The sequence below is a fragment of the Macaca nemestrina genome, chromosome 3 (assembly GCF_043159975.1).
Source record: "Macaca nemestrina isolate mMacNem1 chromosome 3, mMacNem.hap1, whole genome shotgun sequence".
Taxonomy (NCBI): Eukaryota; Metazoa; Chordata; class Mammalia; order Primates; family Cercopithecidae; genus Macaca; species Macaca nemestrina.
The window spans coordinates 67,655,165-67,682,483 of record NC_092127.1 but is presented as its reverse complement, the minus strand read 5'-3'; the positions used below and the strand labels follow the sequence as shown (position 1 = coordinate 67,682,483).

Sequence of the window (27,319 nt, the reverse complement as noted above, 5' to 3'; positions counted from 1 at the left end):
ACGTCATCAGCTAAAATAAACAAGAAGAAGAGAGACTGTTTAAAGGCTACACAGATTAGAATAGTTTCCATTTCAGATATCAGAAATTCAGATAAAGAACAGTTACAGTTAATCCTTTTCCCCTCATAAGGGAACAGATAAAATGAATAAAACTTCAATCTTTAGTTTCCATTCAAGTTGGTACCATGCAACTGATAAAATTAATAAAATGTTCAGTCTCTGGTTTCTGTGCAGAGTGTCAGTTAAATATCCATCTGCTTTCCATTCCTGAAAGACTAATGAAATATTTTATTATAGCATCCAGAAGAAGTATTAAATCCATGCCCGTTTCCATATAAAGCTTCCCTTTTAATACGATTTTTTTAGATGAAATTTCCTCATGTTATTCTTCAGTTCAGACTGTTCTGTAAGATTTGGTACAACATAGGGTGGTCATTTCTCCATTGATCAGAAATAGAAAGAGGCTACTTTCCATGCTTTGAAGAAAACTTAGTACCCACATCTGCAGTAATGCCTAAATAATAACTCATTACCTATAAAATTATAGTCTATAAACTGTTTAGTTTTAAGGAAAGCTTTTTTTCACATCCACTGAAAGATCAGTAAATAATCCAAAAAACTGATAATCAAACATGCTGCAAGGACAGCACTGTTTGTTTTTATAACAATTTAAACATTTCCCACTTAAAGAAGTCTGTTGCCAGAGCGCAGAAAATAATCAGAACTGGAGATAATGGTGATTTCTTTTGTTACAGTAATTGGATACCTTTTTTTAAACCTATGCAGAGCTCGCCGGGAAAGATGGAGAACTCCAGCTAAGAACAGCCTCTCTTCAGCTGCAAAAGCAATCATGTCCACATCGACTCTTAATTCCACCATGAGGCCGCATTGAATGGTAATTCCACCATGTTACTTCACAGATCAGACCATTTTCTGGTCTACATTTTCTAATAATTTTCTTTTAAGTTACTTTTGCATAATGGTCTTTAATAAACCACTCATCCATTACCACAGCCCTCCACAGTTAGCAGGTGGACCTACTGTACACCCTATAGAGCAGAACTTAAAACCCTAAGGATCCGCTCAAGCCAGAGGAAGAATAATGAAGTTCAGTCTTCATTACAATATATCTACAGGTTCTGCACACTCCTTTTAATGTATGTGGTTTAATTATCATTCTAATCCTTTTTTATCCTGAAGAGGAAAACTGAAATTCAACTCTTAACAGGCTTGGTTCTGTCAGGCCCTTTCCCTAATAACAAAAGAGGCAAGTTATCATAGTGATTAAAAGCATAGAGTCTGAAGCCAGACTTCCTGGGCTCAAATACTGCTTTACCACCTACTGGCTGTGTGATATTGTGGAATTCACTTTACGTCTCTGACATGAATAATCAATCCTACCCAATATTGGTACTATGAGGATTAAATGCTTAGAACATGTTTGGTACAAATTAGGTGCTAAGTGCTTCGATATTACCAGGTACATTATATTAGATACAATACCTACCTACGACTGGGACTCAAGACACTCAAATCTAGGCTTAGCATATGAAATGTTGCCTATAGCCTTTGCTTTCTCTTTTGCAAAATTAAAGATGATTCCTAGAGTATTTTCCTGCTATAAAATGTCATCTTGCTTTTTATATTCATTTTTTTTTCTTCCTTACAGCTGTAGTGTGATATAAGGTGAAATTGTTTTTTTACTTTAAGGAGAGGAAAACTGAGGCACGGGGAAGCAAACGCCTCTCCCCGCTTCCTTATTTTTACAAAAAAGGTGCGTCATGACTCAGTCAGAACTAGAAAATTTCAATTTGCGTTCTCACAGCTTAATAAATGACTGGCTTCCTTGCCACTGACATTTTGGAGGATTAGACCAAGAGTCTATCCTTCCAATACTCTGTTTCTCAGAATAGCTTCAAATGGCATTTGCACATCCAAAATATTTCTTTAATAACCTGTCACGGAGCTATCCTCCACTAATTTATCTAAATCTGTATCCTAGAATGTTTGACCTCTTAGGGTATTGACCTTCACATGTTTTCAGCACCATGCCTACTGCATTTCTCAAAGAAATGTGAAAACTGCAGAGTGGCTGAGAATCTTCTCTGAAGCACCTAAATGATGGCAATTTCAGGGGTAAGATACTAGATATTATGGGCCATTGATAAGATAAAATAAATATAGGTGTTTTAAAAGGAAAAAAATCACCTCTTTTTCACTAGGGAACTATTTTTTTATTTCAAGGCTAACACTTTGAGCTCAAAGTCCCCATGGGAAGAATATAGCGAACACCATGGAATAGGGCAAATTAGGTTACCTGCTTGCCTCAGAAATGAGCTTCATTTTCACTGCCTTTTCAGAGCTCAGAGTCTCTGGGTCAGTGCTATGGAAGCACTATTTTCTCTGTCTGTCTAAAGCCCTGACAGATGGACATGAACATGGGACAAGAGGGGAGAAAGGTGAAATAAAGACAGATAAGAAAGGAATAACAAGGACAGGTAAAAATGAGAGAGAAAAGGCACATTGAGTTAGGGGAGAGAGACGTGAAGTCCTTGGAGACTATAATTTCTAAAGAACTGTCTTAATTTCGGCTCAGAGAGGGCTATCTTGCTACACAAGCACTTTCCATATAATCTAGAAAAAAGAACTGGGAGATTTAGATGATTTTTGCATATCCTTATAGATATTTGGCAGCTTTATAGATGTTCTCTAGAATTCAACTGTGTTTTCTCTCTTTTTGCCTCTTCATTTGTGATATTTCCCCACCCTTGAAAGGTTATCAGAGGTGACTCTTTAAGTTACAATGAAAGAGATTCTAAGCATTACCAATATGGATCTAGCCAGCTTCAGGGTAAAACTATGAATAACAAATTCTCTTACCATAGTTGCACTGAGCTGACGTCTCTGGGTGGAATTGCAAACATCACCATCTTTAGTAAATTATTAAAACATGATCTTAGAAAATATTCCCTTTTATAGAATCTCTTGCAGACTTTCAGTATATATCAAGAAAAATGTGTAAAAACAAGGTTTGTGTGGCATTTGAAACAGTGGCAAATAAATACGTTTAGAATTATGTTTTAATTACTGTTTCAAAATAACAAAGTGATATTTAAAAGTGCTTTACCTACGTGCTTTTCTACTGTCTCTAAACAGAATTTGGAGTTTCCAACTTGCTCTGAGTTCTATCTAAAAAAAAAAATCATTTGGGGGCCAAGTAAATAAATCTTTTCAAATACCACATAATGAATCTCCTCAAAGGGATTAGATATAAGGTAACATTTACTTTCTTCTTTGTATTTTACCTTTTTTGGAAATTTTTTACAATAAATGTGTGTAGCTTTTACATCAGAAAAAAATTTTAATGGATTAACAAAATTATAGTAAGTCCAGATCTCCACTGGGACAAAATGAGCATTGATGGATATCCAGGGAATTTTGTGTGTATGGAAAAGGGATGGGACCACTTTCCCACCATTTTCTTGCAACACCGGGACAAAGTATATTTTCTGTAACCTGAATTATATTGCTAGTTGCATTTGTGTAAATCTCACTAACTATAAAAACTATATTCAGATGTGAAAGAATAATCACTTTTTCTGTGATCTGACACCATAACACTCAACTAAAAAGATTAACTTAGCATCTAGAAAATAATTTAAGGAATTGATGTCTACAATCATCTTTTTAGATGGGAAATGGGAGACAAGAACCTGTCAAAAACAGTCTAAATGATATTGATCAGAACTATGAAATACCCAGATTTAGTAGCCAATCAAACTGCATAGGAGGAGGTAGCAACTGATCAAAAAATAAAAATGACCTGTCGTTAATGTATAATTTTTATAAAAATAAATAATACTGCTTGACTGAAAATAATGTCCAGGAAAAAAGTTCACTCATTAAAAAAATCCCTTAAAGCAAATCACTTTGCTGTCCTCATATTTCTAGATTGAACTGACATCTGCGGCTCACCATTCTGAATATACATATGCGGAATTCAGGGAAAGGCATTTTGTCATATCAGTGAAATGACTTTAATAGTATTTTTTATTGGTCTTTTGACTTTTGATTCTAAAGGGATACACAAATGCTTGGGCCAATGAACAGTGCATTCAAAACTAACACTATCGTGGAGATGGAATGGGAGCTTGCTCTGTCCAGTCCAACACAGACCTAGTATTGCAGGAACTCCGGAAACGGTACACTCCCTCAGGGGAAATAAAACAAACTATTACTACTTATGTTCTACCATACAACTAACTACAAAACAGGAGGAAGGATTTGGAAGACAAAAAGTCACACCAAAACCCTCCTTTTAGTAAAAAGGGGAGAAATCTTGAGTTTTATTTAATGCTTACCCAGAACACAGAGCGGCACCATAATTATAGCTCTCTGATCCAGAATACTGGATCCCCAAAGGGAATTTGTCACAGCACCATCATTGAGAGGCAGAAAGAAAACATCAGACGAGGTCTGAATGATGCTCTCAGTCCCTCGTGATTTCACATTCACTGGGCAAAATCGAATGTGGAACGAACGGTGGCAGAGCGGGCCAGGCAGCAGTGGGGAAGTGGGTGAGCACGCAGAGCAGCCGGGGTAGAGCGCAAAGCTTACCTTGAACTCCTTCTCTATGTTGGCCAGCTTGGCCAGCTCGTTGCTGAGCTCTAGGGCTGTGAGCACTGGGTCTTCGCTGGACAACGAGAGGTACGCCGGGCTGGCCAGCCCCTTATAGGCGTTGATCCTCGAGCGCGAGTGGCTGAAGGAGTCGTGCCTCTGCTTCTCCATGCAGTCCCCGCACTTGCAGAAATAGTCGTGCGGCCGCTCGATCCTGGCGCCCTTCATCAGCAGCATGTGTACCACTTCGTATTTCTGGCAGTGCGCCGCCAGGATGATGGGGGTGATGTCCGGCGAGAAGCGCGTGCCGTCCTCGTCGTAAGCGTAGAAGTCGTCGTCCTGCAGCTCCTGCTCGCAGGGGCTGAGAGTGAGGCGCTTGCTGGCGGCGAAGCCAGGGTGGTTGAGGATGGCCTCTACGATGCGCACGTAGCCCTTGCTGATGGCGAGCAGCAGGGCGTCGCCAATGCGCGCTAGGTTCTCCTTCTTGAGCAGCAGCTCGGTCACCTCCAGGTGCTCGTTGCCCACAGCCAGCTGCAGCGCGTTCTGGCCCATGTAGTCCACGCAGTTGACGTTCAGCGTCTTGGACTCCTCCAGCATTTTGCGCACCACTGGGATGTTGCCGTACTCGGCGGCGTCGAGGAAGCGCTCCTCCTCGGCGGTGAGGCTGGTGCCCCGGTCATTGAACATGAAGGCCGGGCCCCTGACAGCCTGGCGGCGGCCCTTCTCCCGCATCACCGTCATGCGTCTCAGGGATGGGCTTCCCTCCATGGACCTAATCAGTAGCAACGATAAAACAACTGTAGAATATTAGGGCATATTCCTTCCTTTCACATGTCAGGGCCCTTTCTGTAATACACAGTACCCACTGCAAACCTCTGTCTGCAGGGGGCCGGCTCAGTTGCTAGCGATATCGTTGCTAACTACTTGCCTGAAAGTGACACCTGTGATCTAACCCTGGCTGCTAGATCCCAGAAGGGAGCCGGTAGCCCTTCAGAACAAATGCTCCTGTTCTCTAGAACATGATATTCAGATGGAATAATAAAAATTTCCATATACCCATGCCTTCCTTGTGACCCTAGTAAAGATGTAACTCATCGTACCTTCTGCTCTTAAAAGTCTTGGACATTGAGGCTTGCAGGTACTTGGCATTAAAGTACTAGGCTTGAAGGCTAAGGGAAGTTAATTTTTTCAAGAATGAGACCAAAACACTCCTGCCAAGTCATTGCATCCTTTTAACTAAATAAAATCATTGACCCTCAGCACCCTAAAAAAGCACAGGGTTTAGGCCAAGTATCATCTTGCAGGATCTTAGTTTCATCTTTTTCTCTTTAAAATTTTGGTTTATTTAAATATTTTTTTAGAGACAGGGTCTCTGTGGCCCAAGCTAGAGTGCAGTGGCAAGATCACAGCTGCAGCCCTGAACTCTTAGGCTCAAGCAATCCTCCGCCTCCGCCTCCCAAGTAGCTAGGACTACAGATACGTGCCACTCGCCCCCACACCCTCCACCTTATGCATTTCTCTTAAGGGGATTCACCCATCCCCAAGTTACAGGATTTATCTTTTCAAAGATGCAGACAAGATTTAGCAATTTTGAGCATCAACCTAGATTGATTTCATTGAAAACAATTGTGCCTTTGTAATGAGAATTATTTAATTACTAGTATTACATATTTGCCTCTTGGAACTGAAAGGATAAGGTTTGATTATGGTTTAAAAATCACTAGAATTACTTTGTGAGTAAAGCAGCTGGGCACTATTTGTACATCCAGATCAATGTGCACTGAAATCCTAACACAACCACATTAGTTGAGATTTATTTAGCTGCATTATAAAAGTTATGTCAATTGATGTGTACAGTGATTTGAGTTCACATCTTAATTTCCGTGATGCTAGGTAAATAATTTCATTTCCTTGTGCATCATCCTTATGCCAGGTATAAAATCGAATTTTATAAAGTTCTCCAGATTTTCCTCATGAATAAAAAGCTTTTTCAGAAATTCAGGGTCTCTGAAAAACAATGCTAAATAAACACTTTTAACATTGTGACTATCTATAATCTTTCAATAGTCTGTGCAATATTTTGGTGGCTATTAAAATATTGCACAAATATTGTATAAATCTATACCTTACCTTACCCAGTTCCAACATTCAAGATAACTTCCTTTTAAAAATCTGTGATTTTTGGTGGGATGAATTGTACCAAAAAGTACCAGATAAAGCTTTTTCCACAATACTGACTTTTGAAGCAAATAAGTCAAAGTTAAAAGTGAATGGCTAGAAAAGAAAATGCTTTATTTCTAGAATATATATTCCAGAAATACCTCCTACCATTGAAAAAACTGTATTCGTGGAGTCAGAAGTTGAAAATTAATTAGAGAGGATATCGGCCTCCCTGGGTGCCTGGGGTGGATGACTAAATTGGGAAGCTTCCCTGGCAAGAGGAATCAGAGGCAGCCCAGTGCCAACTCCGTTTTCAGCTCTGTGGGCCCCAAACAGAGAGAGGAGCACAGAAGCCACTGGCAGAAGGTCTCCCGGATAGGGACTAAGGCAAATGTGGCTGGGCAAGCCTGACTCTATAGAGGTATGGCAACTAAAGGGGTCCCCAGAGAGGCTTGTTGACTTATGCAAGGACGCAGTGCTGTGACTGGCACCCAATTCTAATGGCTCGACTAGTGTCAACTGATCAACTTTTAAAAATTAAATAAACATATTTGTTTTATATACACATATGTATTTGTAGCAATTTCTAGAAATCAACACATGAAGCTTTTGAAGTCATATCTGGGCTGGGACTAAGAAGTCATAGAGGAAGGGGACTTTCACTTTTCATTTATACCCTCTTGCATATTTTGAATAGTTTTAACCACAGTGTGAATCTCTTTATTAAACAAAAAATTAATGTTTTACATTTTTATTTATTAAAATTTTTATTTTTTAATCCCTTAGTTGACAAAAATGTTAAAATATAAGTATTTATTAGAAATCATTACATTATAATCTTTCTGAAGTGAAATAAATGTCCTGTATTTGGCTGTTATGAGTAGGGTATGATGTGTAGGGGAGGGTGTGGAGTAGAGTGTATGATGTGTGGTATGTGTGGGAGACAAGGGCAGGGTGCAAGTCTGAGTTGGGGGACATGTGTGTGGGGGGGTGTGTGTTGGTATAATAATGACTTTTAGGTGGACAAGAACTGCATAGAAGAGAACTTTGTCTCAAGACCAAACTCTATGACAAGGATTTTAAACAAATCTTGTAAATATGATAGCAATAAGTATATTTTATGACTATTAGTGGTACTGACTTCATTGGCTCAATATTTTTATTGTTAATCTATGAATTGATATTCTTCAAATGACAAGAAATTCCATGTTGTATAAAATATTATGTATCGATGAGAGGAAATCTATGCGGAGTATATATGTCAGAATTTCAATACTCAGAGGGGTTATCTTTGGAAAAATAAACCCTTATTAAAGTGTGACATCTTGGTGGAAAGGCTTTTAATTTAATGATTGCTACCTACAGGGAAAATCACTTATAAAAATCCTATTATTTCTCCCAAAAGACACTGGGTTGAGAATATTAGGACATCATTCTTTCATGAATTTTTCCTTTCTATTTCTTAGTATTTTAGGTTTTTTCTTAATACTATCTTATTCCTTCAGAAGCTATACCTCCATACTATATATTTGAACTGAAATGTCTGATTTTAGAACAAATCACATGTCATTTTTATTTTGTCTTTAAAAACTTCTGACACTGAGAAGTCAGATATCTCAATTAGAACAAATTACACTGTTTTATCAAAATAAAAGAGGTGACAATGTCACTCATGGTAAATTCACAAATCGAAGTGTCTTTTTGTTAACTTTCCTTATAGTACTAAGATAAATTTCATTAGTCTGAACTGATGGAACGAGTCAATATTCACATCATCCACAATACATAAACAATCTCAGCTGGCCTTGACAATGTATCTCTTCTAGCATGAAAAATACGGAAGGAATGTGGGTGAATGGGACAGAATGTTTAACTCTAGCAATGTTAACACTAAAATTATTTTGCCAGGAATTTCCTACCCTCTGATCTTCATCCAATGGGTCATTCAACACTGTGACAGTACATTCTGCAGGGACGTCTTTCTAGTAAAAGCATTGGAGTACCACTGACCTGCAGATCTATGAGGGCCATGTTTAAGCATCTTTTGACTAATACAGATAGCTAGTAATATCCAACTGCCAAATTGTGTCTCCACAAAATTCGTATGTTGAAGCCCTAACCCTTAATGTGATAGTATTTGGAGATAGAGCCTTTGGGAGATTATTATGAAATCATAGGATCATAAAGATGGGGCTCTGATGATGGGATTAGTGCCTTTATAGGACAAAAGGGCTTGCTCCCCTCACCATGCTACCTCCTATGTAAGGAAACATCGAGAAGGTGGCCACCTACAAGGTACCTCTCCAAAAACTGAACATGCTGGCACCCTGATCTCAGACTTCCAGTCTCCAGAACTGGAAGAAAATAAATTTCTGGGTTTTTTTGTTTGTTTGTTTTTTTAGTCACCCATTCTATGATATTTTGTCATGGCAGCCTGAACGAGGACACTGACAATACATTTTAAGGCAAAACATTTTTTTTCATGCTTTTTGCGATCCTAGAATTTGTCCAAACAAAACACTTAAGCAGATGAAAGGCTCTTCTGAGAAATATTGTGGTGGAACCATAGGAAACCCTCTGCTCTACTCTATTCAGAAGCTAAAATACAAGTAACACTCCTCAGTTCTCATAACTTTCCTATCAACTCATCTGACCTCCGACAGGGTTTCTCTAAGTGTGACCTGAGTACCACCTGCCTCAAGGTCACTTGGAAGGCTTGTTGAAATCAGATTTCTGGGCCCCATTCCAGATGAACTAAGTCAGAATCTCTCATGGTTGGACCCTGAAATACGTACTTTAAATGAAAGTCCTTTACAATTCCTGGGAACCTCCAATATAAAAATAATGGAGCATCCTGGATCAATGACCCCTGACTATGAGGCCTTCAAGCAGTTGTCACTCTGGTCCTGCCAAAAATGAAGTGGAAATAATATGTTTGAGCAGCACGGGCTAAGGGACAAGTAGTCTCACATTCATTTAGTTTCCCTAAACTTTATTAACTATTTAAAATTTGGTCTCCAGGAAGCTATTTACCTAAACCACAGCACAGCAAGTAGGCAGCCTATAGAAATGCCTTCAGCAGTGACCATTTAATGTCAAGACCTTGCTTTTATGAAGGAGTGATATTTTTAAAACGTTACTGTATCTTTACAAAAACAATTAAAGAGTTAAATAGATAGTTCACTATAGTATTCTTTGTACCTTTTTTGAGGATTAAAGTGCCAAAGTCAACCTAGAATTGCAAATCAACAAGCCTCTCTCTTCAGATGAGTTTTTGTCCTTTAATAATAAAAACTGTATAACCCTCACTCCCCTGACCCCTCTTACGGTATCCAGGAATATAGCTAGGAACTAAAACTGCTCAATTATTATTATTATCTTATTCCAAATTTCTGGCACAGTCTTTCTCCTTTTTTAAATGATTTCTCACATAGATTTAAAAACAAATATCCTATATTCCATGTGTTTTAAACCTGTTTTAAGTTATTTGGGACAGAGTCTTACTCTGTCACCCAGGCTGGAGTGTAGTGGCAGGATCTTGGCTCGCTGCAACCTCTGCCTCCCTGCAACCTCAGGCTCCCGGACTCAAGTGTCTGACTTTATTTAAAAAAAAAAAAAAAAGGCCGGGCACGGTGGCTCAAGCCTGTAATCCCAGCACTTTGGAAGGCCACGACGGGCAGATCACGAGGTCAGGAGATTGAGACCATCCTGGCTAACCCGGTGAAACTCCGTCTCTACTAAAAAATACAAAAAACTAGCTGGGTGAGGTGGCAGGCCCTGTAGTCCCAGGTACTCGGGAGGCTGAGGCAGGAGAATGGCGTAAACCCGGGAGGCAGAGCTTGCAGTGAGCTGAGATCTGGCCACTGCACTCCAGCCTGGGCAACACAGCGAGACTCCGTCTCAAAAAAAAAAAAAAACCCAGAGTATTAATAAATACCCTCTCATATATGCCACTACTGTACACATTCATAGACAGTACAGTCATGTTTTATTTATCATTATCCACAGAGTTCTACCCAGTGACCCATAGAAAGTAAATATTGATAAATATCTGTTTAGTTGAGTTTCCAAATTGCTTCCTAGATCCCATCCTCTCACCTGACCTCAGGTCCCACATGTACTGTGGTCTGTCCCATGGCCACTCTAAAATGTCCCAACTCACCTTCTTCCTTAAAGCAGCTCCCACTCCTAACATTTGTATCTCAGGCTGATTATTCAGGTTTAGAAATTTCAAGGTCATCTATGACTCACTGTTATGATCATGTCAGTCACAAAGTTCTAAAGCTTCTGCTTTGGGATGTTTCTTGTACTGAATGCTTCCTTCCAATTCTCACTGCCAGCACCAGCCTCCAGATCTTTATCAAGCCATAGCTAGGCTGTTGTAATAGCTTCCCAGCAGAGATGGCATGAGGGAAGGCAACTAAACTTTTTTGAGTACCTCATATGTATGTAGTGTTTTCAATGCACTATCATATTTAATTCTCATAACAATACTACGAAGTAGTTATAATTTTCTCTGTTTCATAGATAACAAAACTGAGCTCAAATGAAATTGCCCAAGGTAACACAAATGCTAAAATAACGAAGAACTGGGATTCAACCTGGAATCTGTCTGAATGTTATTTTTCACTGTCTCCAGCTGTACCTGATTCTCCTCTTTATACATGACAAACATGCCCAGCATCTTCCTGTTCGTAAATTCTGCTTTCACCAGATCACACTTCTCTTTAAAAAAAAAAAACAACCAGAAAACCATTAGTAACCCCCCTACTGCTCTTTTCATCAGTCGCAACTCCTCTGTATGACTTTTAGGGATGGTCACAGCCCACCCCACCCTGCCTAGCCAAATTTCCTTCCCTTGTTCCTCAGATTCATTCTTCACTGTCCTGTAAACATATTATTCTGCTATTCCTGTACTGTCAAGGGTACTCCCGTACTATTAAGGATATTTGTTGAAAATATATTAAGGTGCTCTGCTTTTTTGCCTTTTCAATACAAGATCTTTCCCCTGGTTGACTCAGGATCTCTGCCTGGAGGGTGGGTGGTGCAGCATAGAGTTGGGTGAGTGTGTTCAAGAGGAGTTCAAGAAGATACATTTTAGAGGAGTGAAAAGAAAAGGATCATGGAGAAGTTCAGATTCTTGCAAGCAAAAAATTATGGGATTTTTCTATTTTTCGACTGAATGATTTTGAGGATTTTGCAAGCAGAATTTGAAAAAAGAGAAATTGTCTAATGAAAAGATTTGCTCAATTCCTTTATTCCTCTAATTCATCCTGAAGGACCCTGATCATAAAGTGCTCTCATTGTGCAGACAAGATAGCTCTCCCACTTTTGACAGCAAAGCCGTGATGCTTACTGTTCTGGGAGGATAAATAAACAACAGCAAGGAAGTAAAAGTCAAGATGTGAATTCAATAAATAAGGAAGTACCTTAAATACTGGTTAAGTAATGGAATGATGTGGGTAAAGCAAAGAGCTTTCTCAAGCCACCCTCATCTCCCCTGCGATGTGGACCCTGCTATGAGAGCCAGGTAGCCTGCACTAAGGCTTGGGACAGACTGCTGGTACTGTAAGGCGGATGGAGGATGTTACAGGTGCTGGACTTTGTAGCGGTGGGAGCTTTGATGAAACCAAGTACTTGAGGGAGCATATCTGGATTTCTAACAAAAGAAAGTCAGCCTAGATCCAGTTACTTCTGCTGACAAGCAGCACCCAAGTAGACATAGAACAGTGCCCAGAGACCAGAAGAGTTAGAGGACACTAACTGTTTCCCCGTCCAGGGGGAAAGCTCCCCTCCCCCAAGGGCCAGATGTGACAGAGAGGAGCAGGGGAAAGGGTCGTTCCTGAGAGCCTGAGCAAGTTTATCCAAATAAACATTTACTTTTAGTATCAAACTAAGATAAAAGAGGTCAGCCTCCCAGCCTCTTTCTGCAGTGTGCTGAATGCTGGCAGACAGGCCACTGAGACTCTGAGCCCTTTTGGAGATTGGGGGACAAGAATAAGGAAGCAAAAACCCCTTCCACACCAGCTCAAGACATGGGGAGACACTGTCCTAACTGACCAAATCCCTGCAAAATGCAGAGCAAGCCTTCCCTCCTTGTCAATTCACATAACTGCTTAATTGCTTAATTGACTTAATTGCTTAATTTATTGATTGCACTATTCACTTGTTGAGTGTCTGTGTAGTAAGCAAAAACACACTAATGTGAACCACAGATTGGGCATTTAATTTTTTCTCTCCTACTCAGTAGGTGGGAGGCTGAGGAGACAGACTTTTGTTACAGGCAGATTACAGGAGCTAGACGTTGCTGCCCATCCAAGTTGTGAATGATTTCTTGACCCTTTTACACCTACCTCTGGGATGTTCCTCTTATGTTTCCCTCCCTGAATATACTGTTATTTCTGCTCTTCACCAGTTCAAATCCTTCCTACCATCAGGGTCCAGTTTACATCACACTTCTGTATACAGAGGGTCACATTTCACAGGGCGATGCCGATATGACCCACCAGATTCTATTCAATATGAAATGTTGAGTCTTTTGATCCTTTCTGAAGCCATTCCCGACCACGTCAGCCCAAGCTTTTGTAATATAGGTAGTCTACTCATAAATAATAGACACTTAATTTTATTTCATCTCCTTGATTATTGTCTCCTGTGACACTCATGTCCTCAAGTTCAATTGAGGATAAACGTTTTATGCTTCTTATGTTTTATTCTTGATATATTATCTCCACTGTACCTTATACAATGTACTGTATGTTCAAAAATACTTGGCAATTGATACTAATTCTGCAGATTAAAAGACTTCATCAGAATGGTACCTCCCTTAAAGTCACTGAGGGGTACAGAACTAGAAAATTAGAGCTCAGAGGTCTTCTTCCTGGCTACTTTATCATGATGCTGCTAGGGAATAAGAAAATGAACAATGGGTTATAAATCCAAGTATCATTATTAAAATGTATGCTGAGCTTATGTGTTGGAACATTTTGGTTCTACAAAGAACAGCTTCTAACATGGCTCTTTGGGTTGAATCACAAGCTCCTTAGCATGCTGCAATACATGAACATTATTAAGGAAGTCACCTCAAATCCTTTATTGAATGACGTAAAGATTAACCAACTGTTCAACCCATGTAGCAAGCAAGCAAAGTAAGAACACCATCACTGTGAGTTGAGTTAATGAGAATGACATCCAAAATGTTTGGATGGAGAGTTCACCACATTGAAGAAAGTGACAGCGCTAACCAGCCAGGATCCTGTCCATCAGTTTGTGAAGGGCAAGAAGAGCAGACGGAGCCACAGAAGATAAGTAGTGAGAAAAGCACAGAGGTGGGGGAAAGTGTTAGAGAACAGCCACCATGTTAGTTACACTATGGAGATGGTGATAATTGGAAATGGTAATGAGGGTGGGAAGCAGCAGGTACTGACAAAGGACAAGAAAGTCAGAGAAGAAAAGTCAAAAAATAGAAAAATCCCATAATCTCCCTGGCAAGCAGGCACCTGTCAGTCAATGCGCCTACCTCTGGAGACATCTGACATCTACACAGTAGGCTTATGTGTATGTGGTTGGAAGGAGGAGAGAGAATCTGACAAACAGTCTTAATATCATCAAAAACGCACATTTTGAACATCTCTTAATATATATTTTTTGGAGGGAAAGAAGTGGAATGGGGATACTGAACCCCAGTAGCCGCTAAATGCACCAGCATGCAAGGGTAGAGAAAGCTAGCCCATTAGTTCAACTGTTTAGTTAGAGGGTACATGGCCACAGGTAGTCCACAAGTATCTCATACCTACTTCTCAGCCTACATCTACCTACACATCATAGAGCTCAATAATACATTGTCACAGTAACAACCAAACCAGCAAGATAAAGTGCTTCACTGAAGAAAGAGGAAAGCACAGATTTCATTTCTAAAGATTCTCATCCTTCCCACCGCCCCATGACACACACACATAAATATTTAAAATGTAAACATTCCAGCACTTATAAGCGCAGAGAGATATTTAGGTCTCCACAGTAATGAATTCCCTGATAGTTTCTGTTGGCCTGCATTATATTCAGAATTCTTCATGTATAATTTTAATAAATCTTGGCCAGGCATGGTGGCTCATGCCTGTAATCCCAGCACTTTAGGGGGCAGAGGCAGATGAATCACTTGAAGCCAGAAGTTCTAGACCAACTGGGGCAACATAGTGAAACCCCATCTCTACTAAAAATACAAAAATTAGCTGGGCGTGGTGGTGCATGCTTGTAGTCCCAGCTAGTTGGGAGGCTGAGGCACGAGAATCGAGAATGGCTTGAATCCAGGAGTCGGAAGTTGCAGTGAGTCAAGATTGCGCCGCTGCACTCCAGCCTGGGTGACAGAATGAGACCTTGTCTCAAAAAAAAAAAAAAAAACAAACTTAAAAAACATCTATTAGACATATGATAATTTTGGCATTTGCCCTAATGACTGTCAGAAGCAAGAAGCTGTTGTGTATTTAAGGAGAGGAACCCTGGTCTATCTCCATTGCTTTATCTCTCCTTCTTTTCATGAAAGCATGAGTAGCTCTTTGCCAGATTCCTCAGCAGCTAAAACCAGAAAAGCAAACAGATACCTAACAGTGCATTGCTCCCTCTAAAAGTACACTGGAGCAGAAGTGAGGACCCTTAGCCATTGCCTGCATGACTTCTTGGTAATACTTCTTAAATGTATGTGCCCAAGAAAGTATTCAAGCAAATGCCTTCTAGAACTTAGATGTTTATGCTTCTAGGACTGTGTTTTGTGTATAACTCCCCATTAAACCAACCACTGTATTGCTTTGCAATTGTCTGTCTTCATGCCTATCTCCCCAGTGATGCTAAAATGTTCTTAAAGGCAAAGGCTGCCTCTTTTCATATCCATATGCTTGGCTTTTAGTATACGGTGAGATCCATTGGAGGGATGGGTGCACAGATGCACACATACTTAAACCACATCACTGAAGACCTAAGGAACAGACAATTTTCCCCCTCTAGATTACAGAATACCCCTGGTCACATATGATTATGTGTGGAAGAAGCAGTGGTGGAGGGGCATTGAAGTGATTTATCTATAAAAAAAGAATGTCACGAATAATATAAATTAATAATAATAAAAGTAATGTCAACAATCATTCTTTCAAAGCAAATTTCTGCTTAATAACATTTAATTCTTGGTTACACCACAAAAGTATTTGATGCATTCTATATCTCTTGATTTTGATTTTACATAGTTATATTTTATCAGGATAATCTAGAGGCAAACAGAAGATAAATCTTAAAATTAATAACTTTTAATAATCAGTAATTAAACAAATCTCAAACTCATCTTCACAATGTTTTTTAAAACTAATTTTTATTATTTCAGGAAGATCAGTGACAATGAAATTAAAAGTTATATAAATTCAGTCTATACTTGAACAAGAATTCAGACAAAATGACTTTAGATAATAAAATTAAGGAACTTCTACTGACCCAAGAGAAGTTCATATTTAAATACATTAGTCACTATCAATTATATACATATAGTTATTAGAATAAAGGGATCTGGTTTTCTATCATTATCATCCATATCTAAAGTCAAAACAAGTCACACATTTTCCTTAACAAGTCACGCATTTGTGGACATTTAATTCTCATTTTTTAAAAGGACCTAGGACCAAATCCATATTATCACCTATTATTTGAACAGTGCAAAGAAAATAGTATTTTTAATTGGGTTTTTTTTTTAACTAGATAATTGAAGACAAATATACCTGACCTAAATGCTAAATTAAACACAAAATGCTGTAACAATCCTAGTTATTCTCACAAAGTCACTGCTGAGCCCCTCGTGCATAAGTGTGAAGTCAGCCATCCCAGTCCACATCTGCAGACCCTCTGTATCGGGCCAGACTCCTATGTGTTCACCCAGCACAGCCCACTAATATGGCGCCCCTTCTGGGTGGATGTTATGCAACTCCAAGGGCAGTACAGGGGAGAGGGTTGAGAAGCAAGACTTCTGGACAAGCAAAGAGCCTCCCTTCCTTAGAAGAATGCCCAGCAGCCATTCATCATTCCTTAAGCATCCTCCCTGAAACAGGATATCTCAATCCTGAGCTAGGAAGGGCACAGCAACTCCGTAAAGTTTTCTTCCTCCTATTACATTTCCCATGGTGTTTGATTGCCTATTATAAATGGCAGGGGTGGGCGCTGGGGGAGGGTGGGGGAGTAAAGGTTTATGGGATATTGTAGGCAAAGGAAAAGCTCAATGTTTAATAACAACTTTAAGAGAAAGAGAGAGGGACAGCAGAACAGACACATTTTATATCCCAGCACAATAATGAAAAATCCTTAAAATTCTAACTCAGTCCTCAGAAGATGGTCTAGTGCTGGACTGGGATCCTCTCACCTCTCTAATATTAATAAAAGGGATAATCATAAATAATATTTGGCAGGGGGTCAATTGTGCTTTGCAATACCCTTTTCTCCTCTTTTCCCTTATTCCTAGACCTCCTACTTAGCTTACCAACTTTCTCAAGTTGATCTGCCATCAGCAGCCAAATTTAAATGATGAATTAATTGGATTTCATAAATAAATTAATACTAATTAATAGTTTCCTGTATTGCTTCTCCCAGGAGTACATGCATTTTAAACTTTCTTTGAGGCAGACAGAAATGCTTAACCAAAGGAGGCCACAGCACGAACAGCACAGTCCCGGAAAGCTGGGGATTTCAGATGGCCTGGGGCTGCTGTGAATCAGATGTCAACCTGCAGCTTCAGTTTCTTAATTTGTAAAATAAGAGACTGGACTAGATGAAATCCTCTCAAATTCAAACATTCTATTATTCTTCAAAATATTCTATATTGTTAAATTTCAGAAGTGTGGTACTAAGATGATTTTAGGTGGGGAATTCAGACGACCTTCTTACCACACAGTGTAAGTTACTATCTACTCCATGTGCCCAATAAGATCAGTTACGAGTAAGAATGTTCTTCCTTCTGCCATTCTTGGTTATGTTCAATAATATTGCCAATGATAGGGCTTAAATAAACACAACACACCATCATAGAGATGTTCAGTCTCCAGACGGTGAAATAAAGGCCTTTCTCACCACTTCTCCTTTTCAAAATTACCTCTCTAAACAAGGAGAAAAAGGAACTGCAACACAAATTTCATCTTCCATGAAACCAAGAGACATCTGTAACTCCAAGCCACAATATATAATGGTGGAAAGGTGATGAGTTGTTAAAATAGTAAATCATTTAGTGGACGGAAAGAAGTTTCAACTGGAGTGGCTGTTACAGAAAACACGCTGATCCACCCAGCTCAATGCCAGAGAATGCCCAGAAATTGAAGGCAAAAAGAATTCCAGAAAGTAGAGATAAGGCTGGAACCTAAAATGAGGGGATTGGCTGTATAACAAGTGCATAGAAACCCTCCCCCTACATTCCCACCTGCTAATTGATATGGTTAAGTGACAACCCTCCTGCACCCCTATAAGAGATAGGATATGGAATCTCTGGAGATACGGAAACAGAAATGCTCTAGACGTGGGGATACCAGGCCTACGGGAGGGCAGGAACTAGGAACAGGGGGACTCTTGCCCAGTTCGTCAATACCAACAGCCAGGTTTATTATTTCCCAATCTCTTCTCCCCTGAGAAACATTAGGAAAAAAACCCTGGATCTCTGAAATAAAGAATGCTACAAAAAAGAATACTCAGAAGACAAGAAAGAACTCTTAGAAATTAAAAATATAATCACTAAGATGGAAATACATTCAGTGAAAGAGTTGGGGGATAGAAACAAGGAAATAGAAAAAACAGAAAAAGCAAGCATTGGAAAACAGAAGAGAAGAGATACAAAAACTAGGGGATTAGTCAGGAGGTCCAACATCAAGACAATAGAAATTCTAGAAAAAGCAAAGAATAAAAATGGTGGTTAGGAAAACTTCTCAGAACTAAAACTTCCCAGAACTAAAGGACATAATGTCCAGATGGAAAATGTTACCCCAGTGTCCAGTTCAGGTGGTGAAGAAAGCATCCATACCAAGGTACATCTTCAGAAGAGAGCTAATGAAGAGACAATTCTAAGAGCTTCCTAAAGCAGGGTGGGGTGGGGGCGGAAAGACCTCATACAAAGAAAGTTAGAGGGCTCTAGAAGGGATAACTTCAGGAAAACATACACAGTTAGACACTGTAGAAGATTTAGCTAAGAAACAAGGACACGATGTGACAAATATTTACTCCAAGAAAAACAACCAATTATCAAATCAAATAAATGTAGTCATACTATACTACTTGACTTAGCAGTGAACAATGATTACATGGCCATATTAATGTAGAACTTAAATAAGATATTAACCAGAAGTTGTGATAAACCATCTTGTGGAAGATACGGGGAGAATAAGAGATACATGTGAACATAAATTCTCACCTGAGACTATTGATAACATCTAAAATATGAATAAAAAGATATCAGTATATGAAAAAGTTGAAAGTGGAGTACACAGAAAAGGAGAGGGGACCAGGAAATTGCTGGGGCTTGCTGATGCTCGTAGAAGTCTTTTAGCACTATCTAACTTTTAAAGCTATATTCGTGTATTACTTTGATACCACATAAAATAATTTAAAACAAACCAACAAAAATGACGACTCATTGTACATAGTGAAATTGCTACTCTAGGTTATACAACTGATAATATAAAGAAAAGTTTCAGAGTATTAAAGGCCTCAAGGCTGGGTGGCGCGGTGGTTCATGCCTATAATCACAGCCACTTGCGAGGTAGAGGCAGGAGGAATGCTTGAGCTCAGGGGTTAGAGACCAGCCTGGGCAACATAGTGAGACTTCGTCTGTACGAAAAATTTTACAAAATGTATGGTAGTGTGTGCCTGTAGTCCCAGCTACTTGGGAGGCTAAGATGTGAGGATCACTTGAGCCTAGGATTTGAGGCTGCAATGAGCTATGATCGCACAACTGCACTCCAGCCTAGGTGACAGAGTGAGACCCTGTCTCCAAAAAAAAAAAAAAAAATTAAATTAAAAAAATAAATTCCTTAAGTCTAATGCCATGCTGTGCTGTTCTTAAAAATTAAACTGTAACTGTAAAGAAAGCTGCTTCTTTCTTAATAACACTAGTCAGTCTGGACTCAACGTTCAGACTCCTGTCCCTAAGATTCAGCAATCACTTGGAGAATCTGATTCCCTCCAGGGTTGGGAGGGAAGGAAGCGCTGCTTCCAGTCTAATGCCTGAGCCAACACACGCACTAAGCCAAGCATGGAACATTTATACAAGTCCAGTGAGTGCCACAGACACTAACATACAAAGTGTTTTAGGTAATCTGAGTTACAAGGCACTGTGGACTCATTTTTGGTTCCTTGATCATATAAAGGTGAGTATTAGAAGATCTAATATTGATTTGCTGGGGAAGCGTTAGAACATTACATCTCTGTGTACTAATTTCCTCATTTGCTAAGTGACAATGATTTTAAAAACTGCTTTAAAGAGGAGTGATTTAAGTGAATGAGTATAAACGACAGCATGAAGTAGTATATAAACACAAATTAACTGCTTTTATTGTGACTACTTTTTGGCAGCACTTCCTCTGAAGAAAAACTAAACAGAATTTTTTTCTAGAAATCTTTCTCTGTTAAAGATAACATTGCTGAAAAATCTAATGATTTTGTGCATGTATGCCAATACGTACAAGGACTGATTCTTCTAACAGTAGAGTCATAAGTTTTTCTCTTGATCTTTTCAGTTTTTGCCAAGTGTGCATCGATGTTTCTCTTTTCTTGCTGCTTTTTCTCCCCGCCCTCTAAACAAAAATTTTTTTCCCTCAAAATCTAGCTTGGACTCCCTTTCTCTCTTCACACTCCTTTGAGTAATCTCATGTAGTCACACAACTGTGTAACAATTCCCATCAGACAGCTTTAAACTTGTATTTCCTTTTCCCTGCTTAACACCTCTATCAGAAATATTTGATCATTCACTATTCCTTTAAAAAGAAAACAACAACAAAAGAACTATCTGAAAAATCAGATCCTCACCTTTGCTTTTTTCTTGTCAACAATGGCATCAACCATCTTGGTTATCTGGGTCAAAAATCACTAAATTGTCTCTGATCCTGCTTTCTCTTTAAAGCCCTCATGGATAGTAAGTTGCAAAATTTCATAGATTCTAGCTGGCTTTTTTTTCCCCCCAATTTCTCCCCTTTCTATTCCACCAACACTACACTATTACAGAGCCTAATCTCAGCCTGGAGAGTTACAGTCATCTCCTAATTTGTCTCTTCACTTTCTATTAATTGTCACTTCAATTCAGAGTGGGTTTGCTCAAATTACTGCTACTTTAAAACAATCAGTGGCTCCCTAGTGCCTCGTTCTGGCATATAGGATCTTCCACACTAATGCCTCAAACCAACATGTCCAGCTAAATATCACTGCTCCCCTACACATATCTATATTCTATCCAAACCCAACTTATATTCCTTAGACACGCCTGGCATTGTGGGGGAAGAGAGGACTTGAATTAAGTATTTACCTTGTCTCTGCTTCTTGTCCTATCTATCCTTCAAGGCCCATAAAGGTTTCCTTGATTTCCCCACAACCTAACGTTGTCCTTCTCTTCTTTGCACTTGACCCTTTGTAACTCTTTGTATTTTTTTTTTTTTGAAAACGGAACTGATTTTACTATAACTTACAGCATAATTGCTCATGCCCAGTCTCATTCCCACCATTCCCTCATGAGATTTTAAAATTCTTGAGCGCAGGAAAGTTGTCATGCTCATCTTTGTGGCTTGCTGTACCTAGCCCACACTTTGCAAATATGCATGCTTGAGAAACACTTGAATTGAGACTCATGAAAACTGCCTTCCAATACCTTTTTTGGAATTCATCAGATATACTGAACTGAAACATTATTAAAAAATGAGGCCATCACTACAATGACATATTACTTGGTCCTAGGTTTGCAACCAACTGGGATGAAGGAAGTCTTGGTTTGAATCAGTGGTTGAATCAAGAGTTCTATCAACAGGTAAAAATAATCTTGTTAGTGATACAGCAGGTGACAGTTTTCCTACCAAGTCAGTCTATTTAAAATTTCCACATGGAATAGGGGAGCAGGGAGCAGTGAAACCAGCAACAGAATTACCCTGAGAAATTATCTTGGTAAAGGTAGGATTGTATCCTCAGCATCCTGCCGAATTTTAAATTCAGCTATGCTGTTTTGTCTACTGAAATGACCCTGGGTATCCTTCTCGGAATCCATCCTAAGGCTGTCGTGTTCACTTTTAAACAACAATAAACACTGTTTATTAAACAGTGGCCGTATTCTTCTCAAAGGTGGAATAAACAGCTGATCTCTGTTACAGAGACCAAGCTAGTCTCTGATGTTACCAAGTGACAAGCCTGAAAGAAACATGAAGAGCTTGCTGCCCCGCCTCTAGAAGAAAAGTTTTTAATGTATATCTCCTTAAAAATGACTGGGTCTTCTTCTTGACCTCTACAAAATAAGTACACCACAACATTTACTTGTTGAATTATGTAAAGTTAGCAAACATATACAAAAGATGTTCTATTAGCAGTGAGACAGCAAATCTACAATAGAATTTGCCCCAGGGCTTTGTGTAACTGGCCTCAAATTTCAGAAGCAAAGTGAATAATCTCTGCTCCGCCCTACTTCCTCAGATAAGAGTTCAGGTGTCTAATGGAAGGATTTAAGGTTTTTAAAAAAAGAAGAATTTTATAAAGGAACCAAGAAACAGCTAGGTTATAAAAACTAATTTGGCAAAAGGAAAAATGGACAATGTTTTAAAACCTTAGGGAGACGGGGAAGTGAGCTGGTGGCGCTTTAATCCCAAAGGATGTACCTTCCCTCCATTTCCTGGGCCGTTTCCATTCCATGCTTATCTTCAGCAATAACTGAACCATATCCGGATGAGTCGCTCATTTAAAATCAGAACTCTTCCCTGAGGGATCTACTCCCAGCCATTGATTGTGTTCCTGTGTTCTACGGGTAGGTGCAGCCAGACCAGGCGCAGACTCCGCGTGGGCGAAGCAGCGCGCGATCATGGGGTGCAGGGGTCAACCCGGAGGTCTCGGCCTCGGGCGGTGGGCCGCTCGCCGGCAGCAGGGGGCGCTGCAGAACCTCTGTCCCCACCCTGGAGAACCACTTCCCCGGCTCAGCCGGTCTGCGCCGCCCGCCACCATCCGACCCCAAGTTCTCTACCTAGTTCTGAGCGTTCTTCCTAAAAAAGACAGTAAGCCCTGCGGCATTCCCAGTGTACGTGACAGGAAAAATACAGAGCATCTCACCCTGTGAAACCGATCACCCTCTTTTTATCTTCTCTGCGTCTCGCACTGATTAAAAGCTGTCTCCAAGATTGGAAATTAAGAAAAGTTGCTCTTTCTCATGCATTAGCGCGCCGACCGCTCCTTCGTTTAGCAAGAGAGAGAGGGGGAGAAAGAAAGAGAAAAAGAGAGCCCCCGTGCCGGGGCGCGAGCCACTCCGCCCGGGAACCGCGGCCAAAGTTACCACTAAAACGGTTCCCTGGCTGCCCGATGCCCACTCCTTCCCTCAGGGAACCCTATAGGGCTTCAGTTCCAGTTTCACCCCAACTGTGCCTGAACCACAGACAGACAAGGCGCCTGGACAAACCTTCAACCCACACCCTGTATCGCACTGTCCCCTCCCTACTCCCCACTTCTCTGCCCCCGCCCCCGACGTCCCAGAGCGTCGGAGGGGACCCAAGTTCCCAGCGTGGCTACATGCTGGGACACCCGGGAGAAGTTCGGGGTTCAAGTGCGCGCCTGGGTCTGTGCACATCTTTTAACCTTCCTCGGCCTCCCTAGGTAAGCTCGGGACCCCGGGGTCCGTCTTCCAAGGGGTGCCCAGCCCTGGCGGCAGTCGTGCGAGCTCCTGGGCTCTAGGGCAGGGAGTGGCTGTTCGCCAGGATGCCGGTCTGAAGTCAGAGTGCCCGCCTGCGGGCTGTTCCGTGCGCTTGAGCCGGGACAGAGCCCCCGCCACGCACTCGGCGGCCCGAGTCCCTCCACCGCGCGGGACCGAGGGGGCGAGCCTCCGGCCGAGGGCTGTCCCCTCCAAATCACCCCGAATCGAACTGCCCGGCCGTACCATGTGGGTCTCGGAGGTCCCGGGCACGTCGTGGAGCCGCCCGGCGCGCGCTTTCCCGCCCCCCGCCCGGCACCGCCCTCCGAGGCGCGGGCCGCGGCCGGGCCCGGTACTCACAGGTCCGGCCCGTGGGAGAAGGGCGGCGGGCAGTAGCCCTGCGACTCCCGCTGCGAGGGCGCAGAGCGCGGCTCCAGCCCCCCGTTGACGCCCCTCCAGCCCCGGCGGCGGCGCTGCGGCTCCGCTCCCTCGTCCTCGCCCTCCTCTTCCTCCTCCTCCGGCGCGGGGAAGGTCACCCTTGCTTGCTCCTTGCACTTCCTGACCTTGGTGGACATCGCGCCAGCTGCGGTCCGGGTGTGGGGGTACCAGCTGCCGGCCTCCTCCACCTTCGCGGCCGTGCGGTCTTCCCGGGGCGCCCCTTCCCCACCTCCCGCGGCTTCCGCGGCCCCGGGCGGCCCAGGGCGGGAAGGCAGGAGCGGAGAGCGGTGCGGCCAGCGATCGAGCAGTTAGAGGCTGGCGCCGAAGCCGAGCTGCCGCCGCCCACCATCAAAACGTGGGAGCAACCGCCGCGGCCGTGGCTGCGACGAGGAAGCCCGGGGCCGAGCGGGGCGCTGGTGCTGGGAGAGGCTCTCCAGCCCCGCGGCGGCGGCGATGCCTCCTCGGCGCCTGTCTCCTGTCTCCGACAGCATCACTTGCTAGGACAGCATCGTTACTCAGGGAGAAGGAGAGGGAGGGCGGGAGGGGGAAGAGGAGGGGGAGAATCAATTCCTTATCAGACAGAGCTGGAGAGGAAATCAGACAGACCGCAGGTGGGGAGTAAAGAAAGCAGAGAAACTTCCCCTCCCCACTCGCCTCTTTCTCTTCCAGAGGATCTAGGGCCCTTTTTGCATCTACAGAAACAAGTTTCCTAAGGAAGGGGAAAGGAAATCCACTGGCTTGTTAATTTTCCTGCAGCCAACTCTCCAAATTTGTTTCAAAAAGCATCACTTGTTCGTTGTGTTACGCCCAGTGAGACTTGGTTGAACCTACGGAGGTTTAAGTACATTCCCCTCAGTGCCTTCGTACTCCATCCAGCCTGGTAATGTTTTAAACGTGCCTGATGCTTCGGTTCTTTTAATGAATCTCAAAAGCATCTAATAGGATTTATATACTTTCCAGGGAAGATTTTTCAGCGACATGCAGTCTTCTTTTTAAAACACACGCAGAAAAATTGCATTTTGGAATTCAAGACCAGTCATTCTTTTGGGAGGAAAGAGTTACAGAATCTTAGCAGGAATCTTAGGAATCAAGGAGTCTATTGGTCCTTTTATGAATAAGAAAGCCTTGGCCTAGAGAGACTGAAAAAAGTACTTATGATAGGTGGGTAGTGAGAAAACTTAGATTAGATCCGGAAGAGTGTGTTCTCCCAGACTTTCTCTTGCTTCAAATAGACGGCTTTCCAGCAAGTCCAACTTGGAAAAATCACAAAAATACTGGACACGCTCTGATGAGATAAAATTTATTTAACTGTATCCAATTATACTGTACTTTTTAGAGGAACAGTTCTTCCCAAATTTAAGCAAAACACAAGAAAATGTGGCTTCTTTGAATTTAATTCTTAAAAAGTAAGTAAAATATTGTGTATTAAATTGGCAAGTCTGTATGTTGAAAGAAGCAATCATTTATACATCTAATACAGGAAAAACAAAAACAAGTAAATATTGTATAGTGCGTTATGCCTGGAAGTGCTTTTCAGTTGTTAGTACATAAGCAAGTGTTAACATTTTCACAATGTAGGTTAGCAGACCTGTTCAATTTCACCTCTGGACTATCTCTAAAGCAGGGCTGCCCTTCTCCACCCGGTACCACCGCCTCAATTCAGGCTCCCCTGCTTCTCCCTGCTATCCAGCCTTTCTGCAGCCCACCTCTCCCCATACTGTTTCATTCTTTGTACTACTGGAAAGACCATGCTCAAAGCAAAATCTGATCACGACTTTTCTTTCTAAAAATCTCTGGTGGCTTCCCACTACTTTCAGGTTAAAATCCAAATTTTCAATCTCTCCTCCCACCTTCTTTCATACACATTCTAACTGCAGTTACCCCAAACTCTCAGTCATCAACTGACATGCTAGATACTTTCCCATTTCTCTGTGTTTGTCTATGGCATTCCTGTCACTGAAATGTCTCTCTTCATTCATTTGCCACACTTTGACTTTTCCTTAGAGAACTAGGTTAGCTGTGGCCTCCAGTGTGACAGCCCTCTTGGGTCCCAGTGGATTTCCCACAGGCTCTGGTCCTTACCCACACTATGTATACCACAGTCTTACCAGTGATCACACAATACTGAAATTCACTCTGTATGTGCCAGTTTCCTCTAAACTATGAATCCCTTGAGGGTGATGTGGGATCTTATTTATTTTGAGCTACTTAGGGGCGCATCTTTTTGTCCTTGCTATTTAGCTCAGTATCTGATATGCAGGACAAGCTAAATAAATGTTTGTTGGATGAATTATTAAGATTGTAGTTTCTTTATAATTACATTAATATGTTTATAAACTGCTGCCTTAGAGGACTATGGATAGAAGCTCTATACCAATGCTGGAGTCACCAAGGTTTACTCTTACACAATGCCCTAGTCTCCTGGGGCTGCCATAACAAAGTACCAAAGACTGGGTGGCTTAAACAACAGATACTTAATTTCTCACAATTCTGGAGTCTAGAAGTCTGACTTCAAAGTGTTCACAGAGTTGGTTTCTTTTGAGGCCTCCCTTTGTGGTTTGTAGATGGCCATCTCCCTCTCTTCACATGGTCTTCCTTCTGTGCCTGTGTCTTGATCGCCTCTTCTTATAAGGACAGCACTCATATAGAATTAGGGCCCACCCTGATCACCTCATTTTACTTAATTACCTCTTTAAAGACTCCATCTCCAAATACTGGCCCATTCTGAGGTACTGGGGGTTAGGACTTCAACATGTGAATTCTGGCAGGACACAATTCAGCCCATAAGAGAGGAGAACTTTCTGATCTCAAAAGGAATAGGAGAAACCACGAAGAAAAAAAACAGGCATGAAAAGCAAACACTTCAATGTATGAAAAAAAATTTAAAATATAAATACGGTTATCTGTAAGAATTCCTGCTCAACAGTGTCTTCTTATTAGACACAGTGTAGAAGTTAGACTTAGCAATTTTCTGAAGGTAGCAAGAGCACAGAAACAGGTAAAGCGTTCCTAACAGTGTACATTTCTTCCCCCTCCTTGAGAGCAGAAGTCCTTGGCCAGGCGCAGTGGCTTACACCTGTAATCCCAGCACTTTGGGAGGCCAAGGTGGGTGGATCACCTGAGGTGAGGAGTTAAAACCAGCCTGGTCAACATGGCGAAACTCCATCTCTACTAAAAAAAAAAGTGCAAAAATTAGCTGGGCGTGGTGGCAGGCGCCTGTAATCCCAGTGC

General features: G+C 41.4%; 1 protein-coding gene across 11 annotated transcripts in view; it reads right to left on the bottom strand.

Moving 5' to 3' along the window:
* The window catches only part of LOC105486144 (transient receptor potential cation channel subfamily C member 3), a 73,315-nt gene extending 48,709 nt beyond the window's left edge, over nt 1-24,606 (bottom strand). For 4 of the 11 annotated variants that reach the window (XM_024794207.2, XM_024794208.2, XM_011748850.3 and 1 more), the window contains exons 1-2: nt 24,214-24,597; nt 4,618-5,389 (exon numbers count right to left, since the gene is read on the bottom strand). In XM_024794207.2, the coding sequence (XP_024649975.1) occupies nt 4,618-5,389; nt 24,214-24,437 (996 nt within the window). In that variant the 5' untranslated portion in view covers nt 24,438-24,597. Of the gene's footprint in view, nt 1-4,617; nt 5,390-23,079; nt 23,151-24,010 lie in introns of those variants that run through there. The other 7 variants (XM_011748848.3, XM_011748855.3, XM_011748856.3 and 4 more) reach the window with 4 other exon arrangements.
* Between the last annotated feature and the right edge of the window lie 2,713 nt (nt 24,607-27,319).